At 39.5% G+C, this 23717-nt stretch overlaps 1 protein-coding gene across 2 annotated transcripts; it reads left to right on the top strand.

Moving 5' to 3' along the window:
* Positions 1-441: 441 nt before the first annotated feature.
* LOC127653466 (uncharacterized) lies at positions 442-21807 on the top strand. Of its 2 annotated transcripts, XM_052140170.1 has the most exons (10): positions 442-682; positions 2313-2445; positions 3753-3918; positions 7168-7277; positions 7434-7597; positions 7784-7803; positions 13837-13973; positions 14156-14325; positions 14559-15473; positions 15615-21807. In XM_052140170.1, exons 2-10 carry the CDS (start codon positions 2333-2335, stop codon positions 20102-20104), a joined length of 6285 nt encoding a protein of 2094 aa, XP_051996130.1. In that variant the 5' UTR covers positions 442-682; positions 2313-2332; the 3' UTR covers positions 20105-21807. The 2 variants fall into 2 exon arrangements, with proteins under 2 accessions (XP_051996130.1, XP_051996129.1); XM_052140169.1 differs by having other exon boundaries at positions 14559-21807.
* Positions 21808-23717: the final 1910 nt, after the last annotated feature.

The following is a 23717-nucleotide window of genomic DNA, read 5'->3' on the forward strand; positions in this document are numbered from 1 at the left end:
GCTACAAGACAAAGCCTTTTTTATGGTTTTGAGACAATGACCGGCACCTAAATAATACATTTGAAATAGTACAGATACACAGAGAGGGTAATGCATATTTAAACATCTGAAACTGCAGGTTCAGAAAACCTTAAACCATCAAACATGTATTTTTTCAAACAAATAACCTAGTATTTTATTGCATAACTCCAGGAGGTCAGCAGAACAGAGGAGGGAAATTATGTTTCTCTCTCGCCCATTGATTTGTAGAACCGTGTGGTATTTCCTACATCTACTCTTCCATAGGCCAGCATCAATGCCGTGCAACTAAACCAGCCAATAGGATGAGGTAAAAAACACCGAGGCGCGTGTCAATTTTTACACGAACCAATAGGAGCGCGACCATGACCGTCAAGGATTGGTTTAATTCACTTTACAGTACGAGACTTTCAGCTTCGAAAACAACGCAGTACTGAAAAAATTAATGCTAATATCCAATCCGAATCACCTCACTTCGATTTTCCCCCCTGCTTATTCACTGATTATATTTCCGCACCAGAAAAAAAAAAAAATTATGGAATATGGATGCACTCGGAGCAGATGGCAGCAGGACTTGTAGCCAACAGGAAGAGCTAGCCTGCTAGCTTTATAACCAGTTTCACTAAGGACAAACCGATCAGAAATTTGAAGGAAAGCCCGTCAGGTAACTAAAATACGTTCTAATCGAACATTAAAATCGATTTAATAGCGCCGCGTTCGCATTAAACGTAATCATGAATGATATTTTCAGACATAAAGGTTCAAACAGGACCGTGTCGGTCTGGTTGTGTTGTCCAGCGAGCTCACTGGACCGCGTTGGTTCTGGGAGGTTCAGGGTGAAGTTCGCTTCATCGACTTCCCTGACGGCGACAAACTGTCACTTGAAGTTTTGGCGATTTATGTAGACAATTTTGAATGGGCACATTTATTTCCCTCTGACCTCCAGTCATGTATTTTTATTTATTTGTTAATTTATTGGAGAATGTTTGTTTAATTACTAAAAAATGAAAAGGTCAGAGCTGTTTGATAACAGACGTGGGATTTATTGTGAGACCACGTGAAATTTCTTGCTGTAATCAGTTTGATTAACCCATTCACCCTGGTGTATAATTACTTTTTCCATGCAAGTTTTCCCGATCCCCGTACTGCCGAGAGCGCTGTTGTTTTACAGACATTCCTGCAGCTCACTCACTTACTACTCGTACTCTATTACAACTCAAGTGCTGACGTGTTTTCAGACAGAAAAAGGCGGCATTGTATTGCGTTATAAGTAACCTGTCAGTCTCTCCTAGCTGTGCAATTGTAGCACACAACATTTTATAATTTTGTAGCACATGCTCAGTTTTTGTTATCTCTGCCTGTGAAATAGAAGTTTCATCGTGTTTCAAAATTAAAAACTGATTTAGATGTCTCCCCCTTCTGCTGTCTTGGTGAGGTATTCATGTCAACACAGAGAGTGATGTCTAAAGTGATTTGTTTTAAAATGACTTGTAAATATTAATGTAAGCTAATAGACCTGCTGCTGTCTAGTGTCATAATAATCAAACAAACATAACAAGAAAATGAGAAAACGCTCTCTGCTCTTGACTGGTAACTTTAGTAGCTTTAAAAAGTATTAATGTATTATAATTATACAGTGAAGACCAGTAGTAGTTTTATGTTGCTTTTCATTTGAATGTTTACTTGAATACTTGAAATTGCTGTTAAAAAGTACTTAATTTTCTTATTATTTGTAATCCATTTTTATTCATTGCTGTTTTTTATTGTCATTTTATTGTTTACTAGTTTGGAATACTTAAGAACTTGAAATTATTCTTCCACAATTAATATTTATTTAGTGTTATTTTTGTTGCGGTTTTGAAGCTGGTATTGAGATTTGTCAAATTTCACTACCGACTACTGACATGTTGGTATCGTGATAATGTATAGACTTTATTGTTCATGGTAGATCTTGCTGCAATAACATGATGAAAAAGTAGAGCTCATGCCATAGACCTGTGAACATCCCTGCTGTATATGAAGGTGATGGAGGCTTTTCTTTATTTGACTACCATATGTAATTACCATATGACAATAGCCTCCTCCCCTACCCAGTGCAGTTTACATTTCAAGTTCAAGGAAATCCACTGTTAAAAAGACAAGTAAAAAAAAAAAAAAAAGTTGAATAAATGCATGACGTTTCCAAAGTCTGTGAGTAATTGTGTTAAATATTTGTGTATATTGACCAAAATAATCCTGATTATGATTTTTGCCATAATCAAACATCCCTAGCAATGGGTGTCATTTCGTTCCAGCATGTTGATGGTGGGCGACCATGGAGGGATCCTATAGAATGAGTGTGAGAGAGCTGTGTGAGACAGATGATCTGGCCACGAGTCTGGTGCTGGATCCCTTACTGGGGTTCAGCACCCACAAGATGAACATAAGGTACTTATTTTGTAGAAACATTCTCCTGACACTACTGTTAAAATGACTTTTAATTATGTTTGAAATGGGGATGGCAAGAATAATGACTTCAAAATAAATAACAAATTCACCCGAATAATAGAAAAACTATTCAGAAGACTGATCATCCAGTGAGCACAGACATAAAGCGATATTTTAAATAAACATATAGAAAATTACAAAGCAATGATGTGTCTGTGAAACCAATCTTACTACAGTGTAAACCTTATGAATGAAAATGTGCATGGTGATTTTAAGTTGAGATCAGATGGCGGTATTCTTTACTCCATTTGCAGTCTCCGTTAATTGTGCGCATCTTAGAAATCTAAGCTTGTAAATAGTATTCACTTCTTGAAATGTCTGTTTGAAATGTCCGATCATATTAACGACAAACTTTTCACACAATTCACACAAGGATTTATAAACCAAGCTGAGCACGATGTTTAATTGCTGACCAAAGAAGTGCTGATTTTATAGTGGAGCTCGACTCTTAAGTTGACCACATTTTTATCCACATTAAAGGTAAATTATCTGGTTAATCCTTTATTCCAAAAATGTTTAAATGCTTCATAGAGTGTAAATCTATTCAGAATATTCCTGCACATGGAGGATTAAAAAAACGCTGAGTGTATCAAAACCTTCTGATAGAGATTTAATTTGCTTTCAGTTTGTTGGCAATATTAATTTATTCTCATTTCTTTTAATATTTGTATTTAATATTCGCTGCAAAATGTGAACTTGACATTTTACTATTGCTTGATACCTCATGCTTCCAGAATATAATTGTTACTTGCACAGACATACACAAAAATTGTTTCAGCAGATATTAATGTCCGAAATACCAGGAGAAATCACAGTTAACAACATATTCCAAAGTTTATGTAGCCTACATAATTCAGCTTCATCTGGTGAAAAACAAAATAAAGAATATATCAATAATATAATGAAATAAAAATTATAAAAATGTAATACTAATAATATAGGCCTCTCCGAGGCATACTTTATATACAGAAGCCATCTTAAATGTAAGAAAGTTACATTTTAAAATTAGTTTTGATGCACTTTCGATTTAAACCATGCCCGTATCTGGATCTATCCGAATACAGAGACAGCTACGGATAATTCTTTCTAGTAACATACAGATAATGGCTTTACTGCACACCCCTAGTTTGAATTACATGATGGATTTCCAGTACTCATGTCTTCTGTTTGAGGAAGTGTTCATTTCTATTGTATATTTAAATCATATATTGCATTTTTTTCATTGTGTTCTTTCTCCCTAAATGAAGTGCACCTCCAGAGATTCGGCGATGGGGCTACCTCAGAGAGACACTGCTGCGGTTCAAACGCACACATGACTTCCAGACAACCTTTGATGCTCTGCTCGATGGGGAATGGGTCAGTGACTATTTCACTGGGCTGGGTTCACACCGACAGGAGTTGTTGAAGCAGCATGTGAGTCATCTTCCTACATTTATCCCTTTTTTTCCCCCCTCCTTTTTCTCCCAATTTGGCTTCACGCCATCCACCGCGGCATTCACGTTCAACTCACAACTCGCACCATGAGAATGAACCATATAATAGCGACCATGTGGAGGTTACCCCATTTGACTCTACCCTTCCTAGCAAGCGGGCCAATTTGGATGCTTAGGAGACTGGGTGGAGTCACTCTGCATGCCCTGGAAAACAGAGGAAACCTCTCATGATTTTACTCCATCAGCTGAGAGGTTCCTAAGAGAGAGGGAGAGAGGGAGTGATGGCGCACTACAGTACTTGGTTACTTCCTCCTCAGCTCTGGCATAGGCTGACATGGGCTGCTGCTGGACTCTAGCATCAGTAAAGGTCTGCTCTGGCAGTTTCTCTAGCAGAGTAGATGATGATGACCTTCTTTTGGAAGTAGGGCTTTGGTGTTGCTCCTCCTCAGTGATCGGGGTGTCTTCCTTCAATGTGTTGTGCTCTGGGTTGAACTTCTCTTCTACTCTCACCTCTTGCTGTAGGTAAACAAAATGAGAAGAACAGGTATCACAATGTCAATATTTTCAATCCAAACCACATTTGAACAAAATTATTTACAAAACACAAATGTACTTGTTCTATTCAATATCAAAAACCTTGTATTATTATGGAATATTTGTTATTTGGTCAATTGGATAAGTTAAATTAATGTCTTAATCCCAGAGTGACATTTTACATGAAGTGGCAGAGTTGCCTCTAGTGATGCAGCCTCCGCAATCACTCTTCCATACATCTCCGCTCTCTCCTCAGATAGAAAAGTCTGGCCCTAGAATGGTCCAGAGCAGAGGCTGTGAAAAGTGTTTCTCTCCTGCTCACTACTTTATCTTGCTGAGGTCCCCATTGATGGCCTGCTTTATCTCCAAGACCATTGATGACTCTCCAATACTGTCCTTTGTGTCCTGGATGAGTTGAGCTTGCAAAGGAGCAATCAAACAGATTGTGGGGCTGCTCTTCTCTGACATGAGAGTAGTTACATCTTTCATTGGCTTTAGAGCCTTGATAATATCCTCTGCATTTCAGATATCTGCTTCACTGAGAGTTCAGATGTCAGACTCTCCTCTCCTTACCTGAGTAAGGCGGTGTAGACTGCAGGCTGTTGCTCCAGAAACCGGTCAACCATCTCATACACACGGTTCCACCTGGTGCTCACATCTGTTTTCAGCTTGTGTCTCGGCAGACCAAGTAGCTTCTGCTTCTCTTCAAGCTGGTGTTTTGAAGTGGTGCTGCAGTGGAAAAACTTAGTAATAGGTTGGTAACATTTGGCAACTTGAGCGCTCGCTGGAAGGCCAGGTTTAGCGTGTGGGCATAGCTTTTCACATGTAGTAATTTACCCAATTCAGCTGCAACAACCATGTTGGATGCATTATCAGTAACTAAAACTAAATCTTTCTTAGTAATCTGCCATTCCTCTGCTACATTCTTTAACAGCTCAGCCATATTTGCACCCGTGTGGCTCTCATTCAGTGCTCTTGTTTGGAGCACATGAGACACTAGCTGCCACTCATCTGTGATAAAATGCGCAGTTACGGTTGCATAAGATTCTGTGGCAATGGATGTACATGCATCACATGTTACAGCTATCCTACCCCTGCTTAACTTCATAGATTCCATGACTTCGGTTTTGGTCTCATTGTAGAGTGTGTGGATCGCTGTGTCAGTAAAATATCTTTGAGATGGGACGCTGTATCTCGGCTCCAAAGTGTGCAACATAGCGCAAAAGCTATGTGACTAAGCTATGTTCTCAGTGACTGAATACGAACGCAAATCCGTGGCAACTCTTTCCGAGTTGGGTGAAAGCTTTGACATCTCTTGCTCGATGGTCCTCTGGTTGGCAGCAACTACAACTGGGTGGTTTTCTTCCTCCTTCGGGTGGAAACGTGTAATATGGTTTCTCATGTTTCCAAAATATTTTAGTTTAGTTTTACACAACTTGCATATAGTGTGGCTCTTGTCGAGGTCCTTTTTCCTTTTCAACTTCATAGAATCCAAAGTGCTTTCATATGCTAGCTTTTAATGCAGAGGTTGCCGGTCGAATTTCTAATTCAGCCACCTTTTGTCTCTGTTATGTGCACGCCACAGACTGTCCGGGTGCTGCACTTGGTGTCCATCATTGCCACTGCAGAAATCTCATCAACACATTTTTAGTGGCCACATCAGGCGATGGTGGAGTGTAAATTGGTAACACCAAATCTTGAATTTGCCTGGGAGATGACAATTGTCTATCTTATCCAGGCCCTCTTTCAGTTGCTTCAGGACCAACTCTCCCATATGTGTCTGAAAGGTCTGCTGTGTATTCTCTCCCTAAACTATGAATAGGCTGGTCTGCAACCAGGATTCTTTCCACCTCAAATAAAATCCGATTGTCCCTAATAGAAGGACTATGTGATTTTGTTGGCTTAATCATCATTCTGGCCCATGCCAATAACTCTTCCAGCAGTACATGCTACAGTCTGGAGGATGCTTGTGATATCATTCTTATAACTGTGCAGAGCTGACAATCTCACCCCAGATTGTGCATGGATTCCTCTAACCATTTGTCTTGCTCAAATTAGGATTATCTTGAACACAGCCATGAACAAGATGGGAGAGATTAAACATCCCATCGCTATTCCTTTTTCTAGTTGATGACATCGCGTTGTGTAGTCCTGTGTTGCATGACACATCGTCAGGTCCCCATATTAGCTGTCTACCAATCTCCTTATGCACACTGGTACATGGAAAAACTCCAGTGCATAGCTAACGAGCTGGTGTGGAACTGATCCATAGGCATTTGCCAAGTCCAGCCAGACTACGTGGATGTCTATCTCTCTTGGCAGACTAGATCTGCTCCCACATTACAATGTAATTAAATTACAATAAACTGTGAACATCAATAATTATTTGAATGGCTTTGCAATTAAAGCATAATAAAGTATGTAAATACATTAATATGGTACTATATGCATGTTATAACAGACCAGGCTTAAAATGTATCTCTCCGTTTTCTACAATATGTAACGGGGGGTCTCTGCTCTGTCTTTCTGTGCAACAAGGGGTCCTTGGTCTGAAAATGTTTTAAGACCCTGCTTTAACAGGCAGCTCTTACTGTGTATGTGTGGACACTTCTCGGTTTTTGTTGTTTTGCACTCTGTTAAAGTAAAAACTTATCTTGAATAAACTTTTTGTAACATCTTCACCCCTCTCTTTTAGATGTATCGCTATATGACAGCATTTCTGTTGGACAGTGGAGTGAACATTGAGCCGTGTAACCGCTATTCCTCGGAGACTAATGGAGCCAAAATCACATCCACCCGACACTGGTTAGAATCGTCATTATTTTAATGATTATAAGACAATATTTTACTTTTAACTGTAACAGTTATGTTGGCCACATTTCCAATGAGTTCAGGGATATGATGTAATTGAAGCTGCATCAGTAACATTTAAAACATGAATCTGGGTGTGAAATTCTCTAGGTTTGTGGGAGAGCGGGTGGAGGTTCTGCAGGGCTGCATAGCTGAGCTGAGCCCTGAAGACAGTGCAGTGCTGCGGGCAGGAGTGAATGACTTCAGTATCATGTACTCGACACGCAAGAGATGTGCTCAACTTTGGCTGGGGCCTGCTGCCTTTATCAATCATGGTGAGAGAATCATGTTACACAGAAGACCATGGACACATTTAGTCAATTTTCTCATGACTGCCATAAGAATAATAAAATGAAGAGATTAAAATGTTTTTGTGTTGGATGTGAGACACATTTTGAAAAACGTCTTTGGTAATGAGGATCTAATTGTGCATTTTCCATTTTATTTATTTTTGGGTGCAGACTGCAGACCCAATTGTAAGGTAAGGCCCTACATTTCTAAAAATATTTTACTATAATAATATTTTAAAATATAAGACTAGTGTGTCATGAAGCATAATGCTTTAGTTTTAGTAGAAAACTTTAGTTTTGGCAAGTCATTTAGGGCATCTAATTTGTGTATGACAACAATTGTTTAAAGACAGATTGTTTCACTTTTAATAGACCATATCACAATTCCAGTCGGTCAGAAGTTTACATACTCCGTTAACTGTGCCATTAAGAAGCTTGGAAAATTTCTGAAAATTCTGTCAAATCTTTAGGCAATTTGCCAATTAGCTTCTGCTTATTGGAGTAATTTGAAGATATACCTGTGGATGTATTTTAAGCCCTACCTTCAAACTCAGTGCCTCTTTGCTTGACATTATGGGAAAATCAAAAGAAATCAGCCAAGACCTCAGAAAAAAATTGTGGATCTCCCCAAGTCTGGTTCATCCTTAGGAGCAATTTCCAAATGCCTGAAGGTACCACGTTCATCTGTACAAACAATAGTACGCAAGTATAAACACCATGGAACCACGCAGCCATCATACCGCTCAGGAAGAAGACTCATTCTGTCTCCTAGAGATGAACGTAATTTGGTGCGAAAAGTGCAAATCAATCTCAGAACAACAGCAAAGGACCTTGTGAAGATCCTAGAGGAAACAGATAGAACAGTATCTATATCCACAGTAAAACAAGTCCTATATCAATATAACCTAAAATGCTGCTCAGCGAGGAAGAATCCACTGCTCCAAAACCACCATAAATAAGCCAGACTACAGTGTGCATGGGGACAAAGGCCTTACTTTTTGGAGAAATGTCCTCTGGTCTGATGAAATAAAAATTTAACCGTTTGGCCATAATGACCATTGTTATTTTTGGAGGAAAAAGGGTGAGGTTTGCAAGCTGAAGAACACCATCCCAACAGTGAAGCATGGGGGTGGCAGTATCATGTTGCGGGGGTGCTTTTCTGCATGAGGCACTGGTGCACTTCACAAAATAGATGGCATCATGAGGAAGGAAAATAATGTGGATATATTGAAGCAACATCTCAATGCATCAGCCAGGAAGTTAAAGCTTGGTGCCCCAAGCATGCCTCTAAAGTTGTGGCAAAATGGCTTAAGGACAATAAAGTCAAGGTATTGGAGTGGCCATCACAAAGCCCTGATCTCAATCCAATAGAACATTTGTGGACAGAACTGAAAAAACATGTGCGAGCAAGGAGGCCTACAAACCTGACTCTGTTACACCAGTTCTGTCTGGAGGAATGGCCCAAAATTCCAGCAACTTATTGTGAGAAGCTTGTGGATGGCTACCCAAAATATTTGACCCAAGTTAAACAATTTAAAGGCAATGCTACCAAATACTAACAAAATGTTTTTAAACATCTGACCCACTGGGAATGTGATGAAGGAAATAAAAGCTGAAATAAATAATTCTCTCTACAATTATTGTGACATTTCACATTCTTAAAATAAAGTAGTGATCCTAACTGTCCTAAGACAGGGAATGTTTTCTATGGCGTTTAATGTTGGACAAAACAGCGCAAGTGAATTTCAACAGTGTGAGCACCATGACACAGCTCGCACGTAAAATGTAAACCAGCAGAACTTGCAAATCACAAACTCGAGCACCAAAAATATGATTGTGCACACAAATTAACAGGTCCCACACACGCGCAAGTTATTTTCTGCAAACGCGCGAGATATTTTCTGAGATATTTAAGTTGGTTTTGACACTCAGGGGCGGGGCCCAATCCTTTCTGTTAACAAATGCTATTGGCTGCTGACCAAATACTGTATTGATTGGCTGCATCTCTTCGAATCTCTCGTGATTGGCTGTTGTTGGACGAGAACAGACAGAAAGTAGGAAGGATGTTGCAGAGAGTAAAGAGGTTATGGTTTATTTCTAAATTCCTCCTTAATTTCTTGTAGCTGGAAGATGTTTTGTGCATACACACACACACACACACACACACACACACACACACACACACACACACACATACACTCACCTAAAGGATTATTAGGAACACCTGTTCAATTTCTCATTAATGCAATTATCTAATCAACCAATCACATGGCAGTTGCTTCAATGCATTTAGGGGTGTGGTCCTGGTCAAGACAATCTCCTGAACTCCAAACTGAATGTCAAACTGGGAAAGAAAGGTGATTTAAGCAATTTTGAGCGTGGCATGGTTGTTGGTGCCAGACGGGCCGGTCTGAGTATTTCACAATCTGCTCAGTTACTAGGAATTTCACGCACAACCATTTCTAGGGTTTACAAAGAATGGTGTGAAAAGGGAAAAACATCCAGTATGCGGAAGTCCTGTGGGCGAAAATGCCTTGTTGATGCTAGAGGTCAGAGGAGAATGGGCCGACTGATTCAAGCTGATAGAAGAGCAACTTTGCCTGAAATAACCACTCGTTACAACCGAGGTATGCAGCAAAGCATTTGTGAAGCCACAACACGCACAACCTTGAGGCGGATGGGCTACAACAGCAGAAGACCCCACCGGGTACCACTCATCTCCACTACAAATAGGAAAAAGAGGCTACAATTTGCAAGAGCTCACCAAAATTGGACAGTTGAAGACTGGAAAAATGTTGCCTGGTCTGATGAGTCTCGATTTCTATTGAGACATTCAGATGGTAGAGTCAGAATTTGGCGTAAACAGAATGAGAACATGGATCCATCATGCCTTGTTACCACTGTGCAGGCTGGTGGTGGTGGTGTAATGGTGTGTGGGATGTATTCTTGGCATACTTTAGGCCCCTTAATGCCAATTGGGCATTGTTTAAATGCCACGGCCTACCTGAGCATTGTTTCTGACCATGTCCATCCCTTTATGGCCACCATGTACCCATCCTCTGATGGCTACTTCCAGCAGGATAATGCACCATGTCACAAAGCTCGAATCATTTCAAATTGGTTTCTTGAACATAACAATGAGTTCACTGTACTAAAATGGCCCCCACAGTCACCAGATCTCAACCCAATAGAGCATCTTTGGGATGTGGTGGAACGGGAACTTCGTGCCCTGGATGTGCATCCCACAAATCTCCATCAACTGCAAGATGCTATCCTATCAATATGGGCCAACATTTCTAAAGAATGCTTTCAGCACCTTGTTGAATCAATGCCACATAGAATTAAGGCAGTTCTGAAGGCTGAAAGGGGTCAAACACAGTATTAGTATGGTGTTCCTAATAATCCTTTAGGTGAGTGTATACACACACACACACACACATATATATATATATATATATATATATATATATATATATATGAGAGGCAAGATGACACTAGCTGCATTTGAATAAAACAAGAGCGTGTCCATCTGAAGTGTGATAAAGAGACATGAAAGAAGGGCCAGATGCGCTTTCATTATAAAGCCTTGCTACTGACGACGATCATTATCGGTCATATAATGTTGTAACTGACAAATCAGAATCAAACATTTCAGAGAGACATTCCTGTAATAATATTATAATTTATGTACACTTGATTTCCTAACCTGGCCTTATTCTGCTGCACCTGCTCTGCTTTCCCAGCCCCAAGACTGACTGGCTTCCTCTCTGAGCCTGCATTTCATCTATGTATAGAATTAATGTAGAGGCTGATGAGTAGTGGATGGCCCTTGCAGTACCACACAAACAAGCTTGGAACTATCTGGCATCTAGCTATCTACACTTACCATTTTGTGAAACACTAACGTTCCCTTCAACATTAACGTTAGATGGATAGATATGGATAGATAGGGCACCTCTAAACAGGTTCACTAAACACCTTGCTGCGTTCTGTATTTCCACCTATTTTCAGTTATTATCAAAGACAGAAAACACAAACACACACACACACACACACATATATATAAACGCACAAAACATCTTGCAGCTAAAAGAAATTAAGGAGGAATTTAGAAAGAAAGCTATGTGATAGATAAATTGTTTCGATTAATATCCACTTGTATGCTATGTCTAAAGGATGGTTTTATTTCTCAAGCCTTTTGATCTCGAGACTATTTTTTTATTTTTTTAAACCAATACCCCCTTGTTGTTTGCTTTTTGTTGTTCAGTATTGTGTAGGGCACGCTTTTCTTTCATTTACACTGACAATAATTGTATTGTTCCAATTGATTCCAATTGTATTGTTCATATTTTTTGTGCTCGAGTTTGTGATTTGCAAGTTCTGCAGGTTTAAATTTTACGTGCGAGCTGTGTCATGGTACTCACACTGTTGAAATTCACTTGCGCGCTGTGTTTTTGCGCTTGCGCTGTTTTGTCCAACATTAAACGCCATCGTTTTCTACTATTAACTGTAAGAAATTGTGAATAACCGAGTTTAAATGTATTTGGCTAAGGTGTATGTAAACTTCTGATTTTTTGTGTGTGTGTGTGTGTGTGTGTGTGTGTGTGTATGCGTGTATATATACATATATTACCGGTCAAAAGTTTTGAAATGCTTGACTGAAATGTTTCACATGATCTTAAAAATCTTTAGATCTGAAGGCATATGCTTAAATGTTAAAAGCAAAAATATTATTGTGCCACCATATTAATTGATTTAATTATAAAACTAAAATGTAATAAAAAAAAAGTTTTTGAAATTGATGACTTGGACCAAATAACAAAGAAAAGCAGCCAATAAGTGCCCAACACAGATGGGAACTCCTTCAGTACTGTTTAAAAAGCATCCCAGGGTGGTAGATACCTCAAGAAGTTGGGTGAGAAAATGTCAAGAGTTCAAAATGGTGCTAGATGGGCTGGTTTGAGTATTTCTGTAACTGCTGATCTCCTGAGATTTTCACGCACAACAGTCTCTAGAATTTACTCTGAATGGTGCCAAAAAAAAAAACCCATCCAGTTCTGTGGACTGAAATGCCGTGTTGATGAGAGAGGACAACAGAGAATGGCCAGACTGGTTTGAACTGACAAAGTCTACAGTAACTCAGATAACCACTCTGTAAAATTGTCGGAATGCTATTCTGAGATGCGGGTTGGTTCTGATTTGGCAGCACGAGGGGGACCTACACTATAATAGGCAGGTTGTTTTAATGTTGTGGCTGATCGGGGTGTGTGTGTGTGTGTGTGTGTGTGTGTGTGTTTATATATATATATATGAGATAAAAATACCAAAGGTTTGGAATAATGTACAGATTTTGCTCTTGAAAGAAATTGGTTCTCATCAAAAAATCCTCCATGTTCAGCAATGACAGCTTTCCAGATCTTTGGCATTCTTGTTGTCAGTTTGTCCAGATACTCGGGTGACATTTCACCCCACGCTTCCTGTAGCATTTGCTTGTTGGGCACTTCTCATGCACCTTACAGTCTTGCTGATCTCACAAAAGCTCCATAGATCCATAACACACTTTTCCAATTATCTGTTGTCTCATGTTTGTGTTTCTTTGCCCACTGTAACCTTTCTTTTTGTTTTTCTGTTTCAAAAGTGCCAAGGAATGTTGTATGCATGCACAAGATCGTGCTGACACCGGGTGCACTCTCCTAACACTGTCCTCGCTCTTGTCCAATTGTCTTAGCAGAAGCTATTACCAATGTGTAGAAAATGGAAGGAAAAAACCCACTTAATGAATTTACTTGCACGTTATACATTATTGTAGGACCCAGAAGCAGTTGCGGAACACAGATGATCATATCAACAATTTCATAATTGTATCGGTTTAATACTGTTTTAGTTATTTGCAAACTTTTTTTAGAAGGTTACAAATCTACATATGTTTACAACACCAATACATTGTCTATATGTGGTTATTATACAGCTCTCAGGAATATTTGACACCAATTGTTCAATCACCACATTCTGATGTCAAATATTCTTGTATAATTGGCGCTAAACTGTATTTAACAGATGTCTCAAGCAACCAATTTCCTACATAGCTCTGCAAGTTTCAAGTCTCTTGTAGCACTCTGGTCTCTTTTCTTCTCACATAATAACAAGTTAAACTCAAATCAATATTACATGTCCATAATTTGTTCACACTCTGTTTGTTTCTATTCCCCCTTATGCTCTCTTAGTTCGTCCCTGGAGATAAGAATGGAGCTTGTGTTAAAGTGATGCGACCCATCTCACCAGGGGAAGAGATTACCTGTTACTATGGGGACAGCTTTTTTGGGGAGAATAATGAAATGTGTGAATGTTGCACCTGTGAGAGGTGAGCAACAATAAATTGGTATTGCTTCAAGACCAAGTGCTTAGAGGATTATAGTCATGTTGAACCTATACATTTTTTATGTTTTTGTCAAGTTGCAAAATTGCTTTATTTAAAAACCTTTAACAACTTTCTTTACAATAAAATCTCTTATGATTCAAGTCTTATGATACTCATCTATGTAGGAGAGGAGAGGGATCTTTTGAGAAGAGAGACAAGTTGCCAGACTTGGTTTGCTCCAGTGCTCCAGGTTCAGGACAGAAATATAAGTTCAGAGAGACTGATCTGAGGCTTAACAGAAAAAGGGGAAATGGCACTCCAACTCCAAAGCCATTTCTCACTGTATCACACCCTGGTATGTGTGTTATATTGTTCATATTTGCTGACCAAGTTATATTCATATCCTACTTGTGTCCTGGAGTAAAAGTTCACTTTAAAAATGTTAGTGTAAAATTGCAAGGCATACAGCTGATTATGGAACCCAGTGCTCTGTTCAATGCAATTTTAAACAAGGAGGTTTTGATCTGATATGACCATCCCAACCCCTTAACTCTGACTGTCTGCTCTTCTCCTCTCATTTTCTGTCAGCCTTGCCTATGTGGAACACATTTTCCCAGCGGACAAAGAGGAACACCCTTGTTTTGAGCAGTAAGATGAGAAAGACTCATGGGCAGAGGAGGGAGGAGCTTCGCAAACAGGTGGAGAAGAGGCACAACCTTTTATCATCTTTGTCTCACCTTGGACTTAGGGAGCTAAGGGTTTGCCTCTATCAGCACAGTGTAAAATTCCTGCTAAGCTGTAGGAACCCCACAAGCAAAGAACGGACCCTGTTGCACCTAATTGAGAAGGAGAGAACAAAACCTGAGAGGATCAAAAGGAACATGAATGAATCTGTCCCTCCATCACCCAGTAATGCAAACAAAAATGGATCAGAGGAGAGAAAGGATACAGATGGAGACATGTTAAATGGAGACTCTGTCATTAGGTTCAAACCATTTACTCTTGGATGCATTTCCAGAATCCCTGAAAGAGACGGCATGAAAGCCAAGGGATGTAATGCTGATGCTTCATCTGTCAGAATTGTCCACAAGATGGCCATTTCCTCAAGGACCAGGAACATTCTTCGGAGTCGTCTGAGCAGTTTCCGAACAAGCAATAGGTCTAAACTCTCCATATTCAACAAAAAGCGGACCAGACTGATCAAGCATAACCCTAAACTCCCTACAGGAAAAAGAGAATGCTTTGTCTTACAGGCACAAGTAGGGAGACTGCAAAGAGGAAGTGAGGTTGAATCCAAAAATATCCCCAATACTGTTTTAACCCCTGGTAAACCTAGTACTGATAAGCATATACATACCGGGGAGACTGAAACTAATGGTGACAAATCATCACAAACAGAGAGCACAGTGATCAGTGAGGTGCAGCAGAGATTCTTTAGGGATCACCTCAGGGTGGTGGCTGGCGGCGGGAGACACATCAGCGGTTCCAGTGCTACTAGGGAAGGTGATGTTAGTTCTTGTGTAGCTTTAGAGACCTCAGGGGATAACAAGCAAAACCACAGGCAGTCTGCCACTTCTAGTACTATAAGCATTACTCCGTCCTCATCTTCACAATATTTTCATAATCCTGTCTCTCTGCTCTCAGGCTTAAATCGTGACCTCAGAGTAAGTCTGGTCAGGGTAGCTATCCCAGGAGAAGCCAAGGCTGAAAGTACAGGTCAGATGCAGGCAGACAGTGGAGGAGACAAAGTTATCACACCACCAGCAGCAGCATCGGTGCTGCAAAGCATGGAGTTAAATGGGAGCAAAGAAACCATTAGACAAGGTAAGAAGGGGGTGAAGGAGATGTATTTCACACCAATAAATTTGGAGAGTGAAGATAAGTACTTGAAAGTAACATGTGATTTCCTACCATGTGGTTCAGAGAAAAAAAACGTTAAAACGCTACCTGTTGTTAAAGAACTTGTAGATGTGTGTGGTAAAGGTAGCCTCAGTGAGCATGAAATTGAAGGTAATCAAGTTCGAGATAATGACATTGTAACGGTTGCATCTGTTGAGGTCACTATTCCAAAAAATTCTGAATATGCTACAAGACATACGCTTGAGAATGCTTTAATAAAGCAAAAAGGTGCATCTAAGGATAAAAAACAACCAAGTGTTAAGAGCACACCTGAAGTGCAAGGTAAGAAAGAGAGCAGTTTTAAGGTAATTGATCAAGGAAAAGATTTATATAGGAAAGAAATAACAGAGTATTTTAGAAGCAAGACAATTGTCATGAAAAAGGCGAGAGTACTACTTTCAGATATTAGGAAGAGTTTGAGTGGCCAGATTAGTCAACAAATTAAGGATGCTAATGGTCGTCACCCTGCACTTTTGAACTCTCCATCCAGTTACAAGAGTAAAGTAGCTGATAATATGAAGACACGATCACCTGATGCTAATAAAGAGAGGAAGGACATGGACAAACAAGATGCACTCAATAAGAAAAATGGGCACCCTAATCAGGAATTCACTCCCTTTAATCAGTCAAAAATCAGTAAGTTTCAAATGAGACGGACTGAAAACAGTTTGCTTTCCTCTGAGGCTCTGTTGATGAGCAGAGTTTCTCTGGAAAACAGTCCCCAGAGCAATATTCCCCTAAAGAAACGTGCATTTCGAGAATCGCTTGATACCGACCCAGATCAGGATAACAATGTTCCTGCAGCAACACAATTTACAGATGCCAATAATGAAACGGAAGCCAAGCTATACAATCTGTCTCCTAAGCCAAGCGACGACAGCAGTGTGGAAAAAAAAGAGCAGAAATGTCCAATATCAGAATCGAGCTCAACTCTCAGAGACAATGGAACAAAAAAGCGTGGATCATCCAGATTGATAAAAAATTCATCAAAACAACGCTGCAGCGGTCGTTTAAGGGCTCAGACTGTAACAGTACAAAGCAAGGCTAGAGGATATGGAGATAATACAAGTAATGTATCTGTAGCTGAGAGAAAATTCACTAAACCTAAGAAATTAACATCCAGAATTGATGAAAAAGTGGAGTGGAATAAGACTGCAATGGAGGGGAGTCAAGCAGAATGTGAGAAAAAATTAAAAGGACAAACAGAAGGACAGACAACGGAAGGGTCAGGGCTCTGTGAGATAATGGATAATACAGCAGTTAACATTACAAATGAGTCTACCTCAAAAGTTTCTGATGAGACCGAGGAAGATCAGAAGCTAAACTTCAGAATCCGCCTTAAGAGGAAAAGGGGAAAACAGTGGGAAATGGAGAATACCGACGAAGAAGAAACAGTTGTGGACAAATCAAGCCCACAGCAACGCTTTGTTGCAGTTGACCCTTTTAGGGCCATTTTGGATTCTGTCTCAATTTTAAATGCAGAAATGGAGAGGATTCGGTCTCATGGGGAGGCAGATAATGGCATAGGTTTAGAAAAAGCCACCAAAGCAGTCCAAGATGTGCTGGAGCATTGCAGAATGGAATGTGCACCTAAGCCAAGGAAAAGACAACGAAAAGTTAGCACACCGAAAAACAGCCATGATGTTACAGAGGAGCTAATACAACAAAACCAACCTGGTCTAAAAGTTGAAGTAGACATTGATGACATTAAACCATTACCTCCTATTCGATTGTGCAGGAGGGCTGAAGGCAAATGGGAGGTGCAGTGGAACAAAGCTCAGAAACATGATGGGAACAAGCAAACAAAGGATTCAGCACACATGGAACCAAATAAATTAATATATGTCCCTTCTAAAATGGCAATATTAGAACAAATGCCTCACAGAAAAATTAAAGAAGAAAATCTGTCCCCTTGCCAGGAAGTGCATATTTGTAACAAGGGCACAGAGACCTTCAAAGATCCACTGAGTTTTGAGACAGCACCTCAGCCATTATCCCTTTCACCTTTGTCACTTTATTCTCCTTGCTATGAGGGTCTGACAGGAGTTCGTTATGTTGGTGGCAGTGTTCAAGCAAAAGAGGCTGTTGGAGAGAAAATGGCCTCACAGAATATTGATGGGAACGAGACTCTTAAGACTATAGTTAGTAAAACTGAGAGTAAAGGAACGACTGATGCTTCCTTGAGTCACAATTTATTTCAGATTAATAAAAGTCTTTCAAGATTGCAGGCTCTGAGTCAGGTATCTGAAAAAAGTGTGCCCACTAACACCAGTGTAACATCCTCTCAGATTCAGTCTCCCCCCATCTCTCCCTTCACCACTGAGTGCAGCTTTAGTAATTATCCAGAGGATGTCCTTGACTTTCCATGTTTGAATCTTGAAAGCTATGATCAAATAGCAACGCAAACCAGCCTGGCAAGCTCTTTGATGGATTACTGTTCTGGTGAACCACATAACACAGGTTCCTTCAACAGCCCCTTCACTCAAAGTCCCACAGATGCATGGAATCCAGAGACACCTTACCTGGGATCCCCGAGCCCAGTAAGTACCTTTAGTGATGATGAAGATCTAAGCTTCCCGGATCTTGTCTTTACACAATCTGACACATTCTCATCTAGCAGTGGTAATACAGCCATGAGTTCTGCTCCTCTTCAAGACGCTGAAAAAGATTTATACTCGTCTGAAGGTGAGTTGTCAAAAAGTCCTACAGTGCTCCAGGTCCAGGAAGATTCAGCAACACTGTTTCTCCGCAAAGACTTGATCATGTTTAAAAATGAATCTGCAAATGCTAAACAGTCAGTACAGTCAACTGCACATATACATCCTCAGGAGAAAAAGTTCAATGTCCTTGATTCCATTATTAGCACAAAGACTGTGTCAGCTGAGTCATGCTTGGCTAAAATCCAGGAGAAAGACAAAACTCATGGACCTCTCAACTTAAGCTCTTGTAAAACCCAACCCGTCTTTCCGAGCCAGTCAACACAAAGCCTGTCTGGTGCTGGATCTCAGAGTAACGTGGTTACACCCTTCCATTCTCTTCACGTAGGTAGTAAGTCCACCTCACTTGCTGACTTACAAGGGATGTTAAGCTCTGGTAATACACTTTTTCGCAGCTATGACAGGAGGCTTCCATTTTTCCAGAACCAAAAGAATGTTATGAAAACTGAGGGTGGCCAGAATGCATGTAGAGTTTCTGTGGCTGCCAGCAACAACAAATCTAGCAACAGCCTGGAAAGCACCTTCACTGGTCCAGGGGCATCCTGTTCTGACATTGGAAAAGATTCTGCAGCTAAATGTCCTAATGCTGGGTTTTCTAGATTGACTGAAAATCTACAGAGAAGCACCAAGAACACCTCATCAAAACAGTGCCCTGCTAATCTTTGCCAGCAAAGAGATCACATTCACCCTGTTTATTTCCTCAGCTCTAGCAAAACCACATCGAATGCTTTCAAGAACATTCTAGGTACAGAGCCCCAAATCTCACAGAATGATACAAATCCTTCCTTGCCCGCCACATTTTTATTTTCCTCTACTCAAAATCCTCAGTGTTACAGTACACCACAGAGCAAAAGCTCTAAATTGGAGAAACCCCATGCTGTTGTGGCTCCCACTCAAAATGCTCAAATTTCTGCAGTGTCTACTACTCTTCCTAAAACTCAGATGATTACAAATGTTTCTCACTGTGATACTTCTGACTTCAACTTAAGCTCCTCCCTTTCACCTGCTGTATCAAAGCACAACAGTCCTCAACTGGGATACAGGGAATCCTCAACCCATGAGATCCCAGGGACTAAAACTCAGGCAAACAAATTTACACACAGTCAGCTTCCTCACCAGTCTTATGTTGTAAACTTTACAGGAGATCATTCTGTTACTTTGGGGTACAGCGATGATGGTGAATGCTTGAATTACACTGGTTCAAGGCCTGCAAATTACACATACCATTGTCTCATGGAGCCTTCTGGAACCCAAGGAAGGCTGGTTGTAGAGGCATGTGGTCCCTCAAACCTCTCACCTTCTCCCTCTTTGGGTAGATTTGAAGGATCTAAAGTCCATGGGGGCCAAACTGGTAAAGACCCACAGCAGCAGGGGCAGCCTGGAACTCACCCATACAATTCTCTACACTTTTCCACCTCCCACTCACAAAGCAACCCTGCAACGGATCGCAAGCCTAAGAGACTGAGACTTGTGGTGACTGACGGTACAGTCGATCTGGACCTACAATATACGGATTAAAAAATTGTTTGTTGTTGCAATGCTGACACACATATTTCAGAGATAATATTTATTTACATTCAATGTGTTAAGGTGTTCTCTTTGTTTTCATTAAAATTGTACAGAATTATGTACAATGCCCTGTTCTTAGCATCAAAAGAAGAAAAAGAGTTTTTCTTGGAATATTTAGTCACAATTTTATCTGCACACCTGTTCAATAGTTTGTATACTATATTTAAAGAAGTCTGCTTTGTATGTTATTTTAGATGGTAATCTTCCCATACCAGTGGGTTTTTTTAAAGGGGTAATTCACCCATATTTACTCACGTTCCGTGGGTGTCATCATTTACTGTTGTTTCCTCTGTGGAAAAGAAAAGATGTTAGGGACTGATAGCGTCAGTCCCCATTCACTTTCCCTATAACGTTCATCTTTTTCCTATACAATGAAAGTGAATAGTGAATGAAGTTAACATTCTGCCTAACATCTCACTTTGTGTTCCACAGAAGAAAGTAAGTCATATGACTTTGGAACAACATAAGGGGTGAGTGAATGATGACAAAAATTTTATTTTTTTGTGAATTAAGTATTGAAGACAAAAGAAGATATTCTGTTTAACCTGTAGTACATAAGACTTGCCACATGATGGGGATGTGGCTCTCCATGATGGGGAAATTATTTAATTCCCTCCTAGCATTTTTTCATTTCGAAGTCATCTATGTAGCTGTTATAAAACGATGTGACCCATCAACATATGTGAAAGGAATTTGCACATATGGCATCTTGTTTCATTGGGGTTGTACATGAATGACTAAGGCAGGATTCATGTGTTTTTCACAATCCCCCCCACCCCGCAGTCAAACTTGCATACATTTGTGCAGCTTATGAAAGACATACTTTAGCATAGCACTCAGGTGTCCTGCATTTGGCTATGGGGATTCCTGTATCTTGCATAAGAGAAATTAGCGGATGCTACATTAAATACACACATGCTCTTGTAACAATCACAAGCATTTCTGAATCCTAACCATCTATTGTCATGGTTATTTATTTGAATAACATCCCATCTTAACACCCAAATCTCCCACACTTTGCAAGTACATTGTTTGAGCACAATTGTGTTTTAGTCTTTGATGCATTTTTAACACCAAACCCTAGGTGTCTTATTTCAGTTTCATGGTTTCTTGTACCATATTATGTATTACTTTGGTACATTGGGACACAAATGTATATTTGTTAAGTTGCCACTTGTATATCTCTATAGAGAAATGTTTAGTGCCCTTTGGAACTGTTCATTGATCAGACTCCCTGTTTAACACTTGATAGAATATTGTTACATGTACTGTAGCTCTGTAGGTCTCCATGACCCAAAGCCAGAAATCACTGGCCAGCATTATGCTGTGTTATCGTACCTTTTTCTCAGTCCATGTCAGAGATTCAAGGCGTTTGTTGGTTTTTCCTCAATTTTGTGGACATGAGAAAGTTTTGGGCATGAACATGTTTATTGTAGTTGTGTTCAGCCTTGCCTCAGTCTATAAAAGCCAGTCTATTAATTATATTTATTTCAATATTTTCTTAACATGGTGCTTCAATATAACTTAATTTTTTTTATTATTGTACTGGACATAATGTATTTTACTCCATTTTTAAAAGCTAGAACTGAAATTTCTGTTTTTGTTTTGGTAATTCTTGTATGGCCATATTGTTTGTTATTTAGAAAAATTGTGAGAGATTACATTTTAAATTGTGATTGTTCCACTGTAAAATTGTAAAAATTAGAATAACACAAGTAAAATGAAATGATTTTAAAAGGAGCTGTTCATGGTGTTTTAAGCATACTGAATTATTATAATTTTTTTTTAAATTGTTGCCAGTTCTCTGAAAACATATTCATAGACGCAATGTGCTTGAAAATTTTTTATTTTTTTTATTTTTTATTCAAGGTTATGGTACTTGCAGTTATTTCTTTCTATAGTGTCTGACTTTACCTAATTACTGCAAAGACGTTATTAATGAGATGAATCAGATGATCGAGATTATAGAAGGAAACATAAATAATTAGCATGTCCTCTGCCCACAAATACAGTACATACAAATGCACGAGCATATCTGTATGCTTGCTTTTTTGAGATGCATTACTCAAAGCATTGTTTCTCTCTCTGGTCTTCTCTAAATCACTTCACCTCATTTAAATACTAACCTAACACTAAGCCCTGTTTGTTGCCCCACTTCCTTTCATCCTCTGATTTAAAACCGTTTCTTTCAATCAATTTTTAAAATACTTACCATATATCTTCCAGTTCCTGTGATCTTTCCAATTTCTTTTCTCTCTAAGACATCTTTCTCTAAAGGATTAAGCTGTCTTTACATTTTTGCTTTTTGCAATTGCCACATACTTTTTGCCTGTTTAAAAACAGGGTATTTTCCTTTATTTTTAATTGTCTGTATGCCATACTTTCCTTTTCCTGCTCTGTCATTTTGTTACTTTCTTTCTACAGACCTTTCTCAATATATCTTCTCTCTTCCTCGCCCCTTAATCTTTCAGTCCTTTGTCCATTACTCATCTATTTCTTGCTGTATCCTTTACCGACTTATGACCCATTTTTTGATTTTTTCACCGGTGAGCAGAGGGTTAACTCTAAAGCCAAGTGGAACAGCTTTATTCATAACGAGGACACATGCAACAAGGCAGTGGATAGAGAGATGGGCAGTAAAAGGCTGAACCTTTGAGGCACTGCGGAAAACTGAAGGATCCTAAAACCTTTTTCAGTCTTCAGTGACTTCCATGACACAGACATAATTCAGAATCCTCAGTCTCCAGTTGTTGATGCTAGTAGCCAGAAGACCACAATATTTTTTTAATGATTCATGTAAATACATAAATGCCTAAGTTTATGCTATTGACTATTGTCAATCATCTTGATCAATAGCTAAATCTGGTGACCCAAGCAAGCATGGGTTTGCTCAATTTGAAGACACTACCAAATCTTACAGACAGCTTTGTGCCACAAAAGAGATGTACAGTAGCATCCTACATTTGATGGTGTTTGTGTGTGAAACAGGTACTTGTCCGCTTGAGTCATCTATGCTTTCTTCTCTTTTTCAATTACTCCGTTAATCCTTTTCTGCACAGAACCAACCTTCCTGTGTATACTATGGTGTTACTAAACATTTAGAATTTACAATGGAAATCTAACCCTTTCCTATTAATCCCTCATTGAAACTATACATATCTCTCGGTTTCTCTCTTAAACACTTTGTCAGAGGAGATACTGTGATACTCGTGGTATGCTGAAACAGACAGATGCAATCCTTAAAATGTTATGCAAAAGTCTTGGGCTTAAGATGCTTCACTAAAACGTTTGTCTTAATTGGTTATTTATATTTTAAATTTTAGTGTGTCAATAAGAAATATACTTTTTAGACAAACATTACTTTTGCAAGTAGAATAGAAGAACAGGGAGCCCTGCAACAGATGGCATGGTCCCCACTGAAGTCAGTCTGGATTACAAGAAGAGACCGAAGCAATTGAGACAGCCGAAATAGATAGAAGAACTGTGATGAATTCTCCAAGAAGCTTGGTACATCCTATATGCCAACACTTTGTCTCTCAAAGCCTCACGTTACTACACCTTA

The sequence above is a fragment of the Xyrauchen texanus genome, chromosome 12 (genome assembly GCF_025860055.1).
Source record: "Xyrauchen texanus isolate HMW12.3.18 chromosome 12, RBS_HiC_50CHRs, whole genome shotgun sequence".
In the NCBI taxonomy this organism is placed as follows: Eukaryota; Metazoa; Chordata; class Actinopteri; order Cypriniformes; family Catostomidae; genus Xyrauchen; species Xyrauchen texanus.

Coding starts and splice junctions, on each gene's coding strand:
- LOC127653466 (XM_052140169.1), top strand. CDS start 2,333: ATGGAGGGATCCTATAGAATGAGTGTGAGAGAGCTGTGTGAGACAGAT. Junction 7,278..7,433: donor ATCACATCCACCCGACACTG/GTTAGAATCGTC, acceptor GAAATTCTCTAG/GTTTGTGGGAGAGCGGGTGG. Junction 7,804..13,836: donor ACTGCAGACCCAATTGTAAG/GTAAGGCCCTAC, acceptor ATGCTCTCTTAG/TTCGTCCCTGGAGATAAGAA.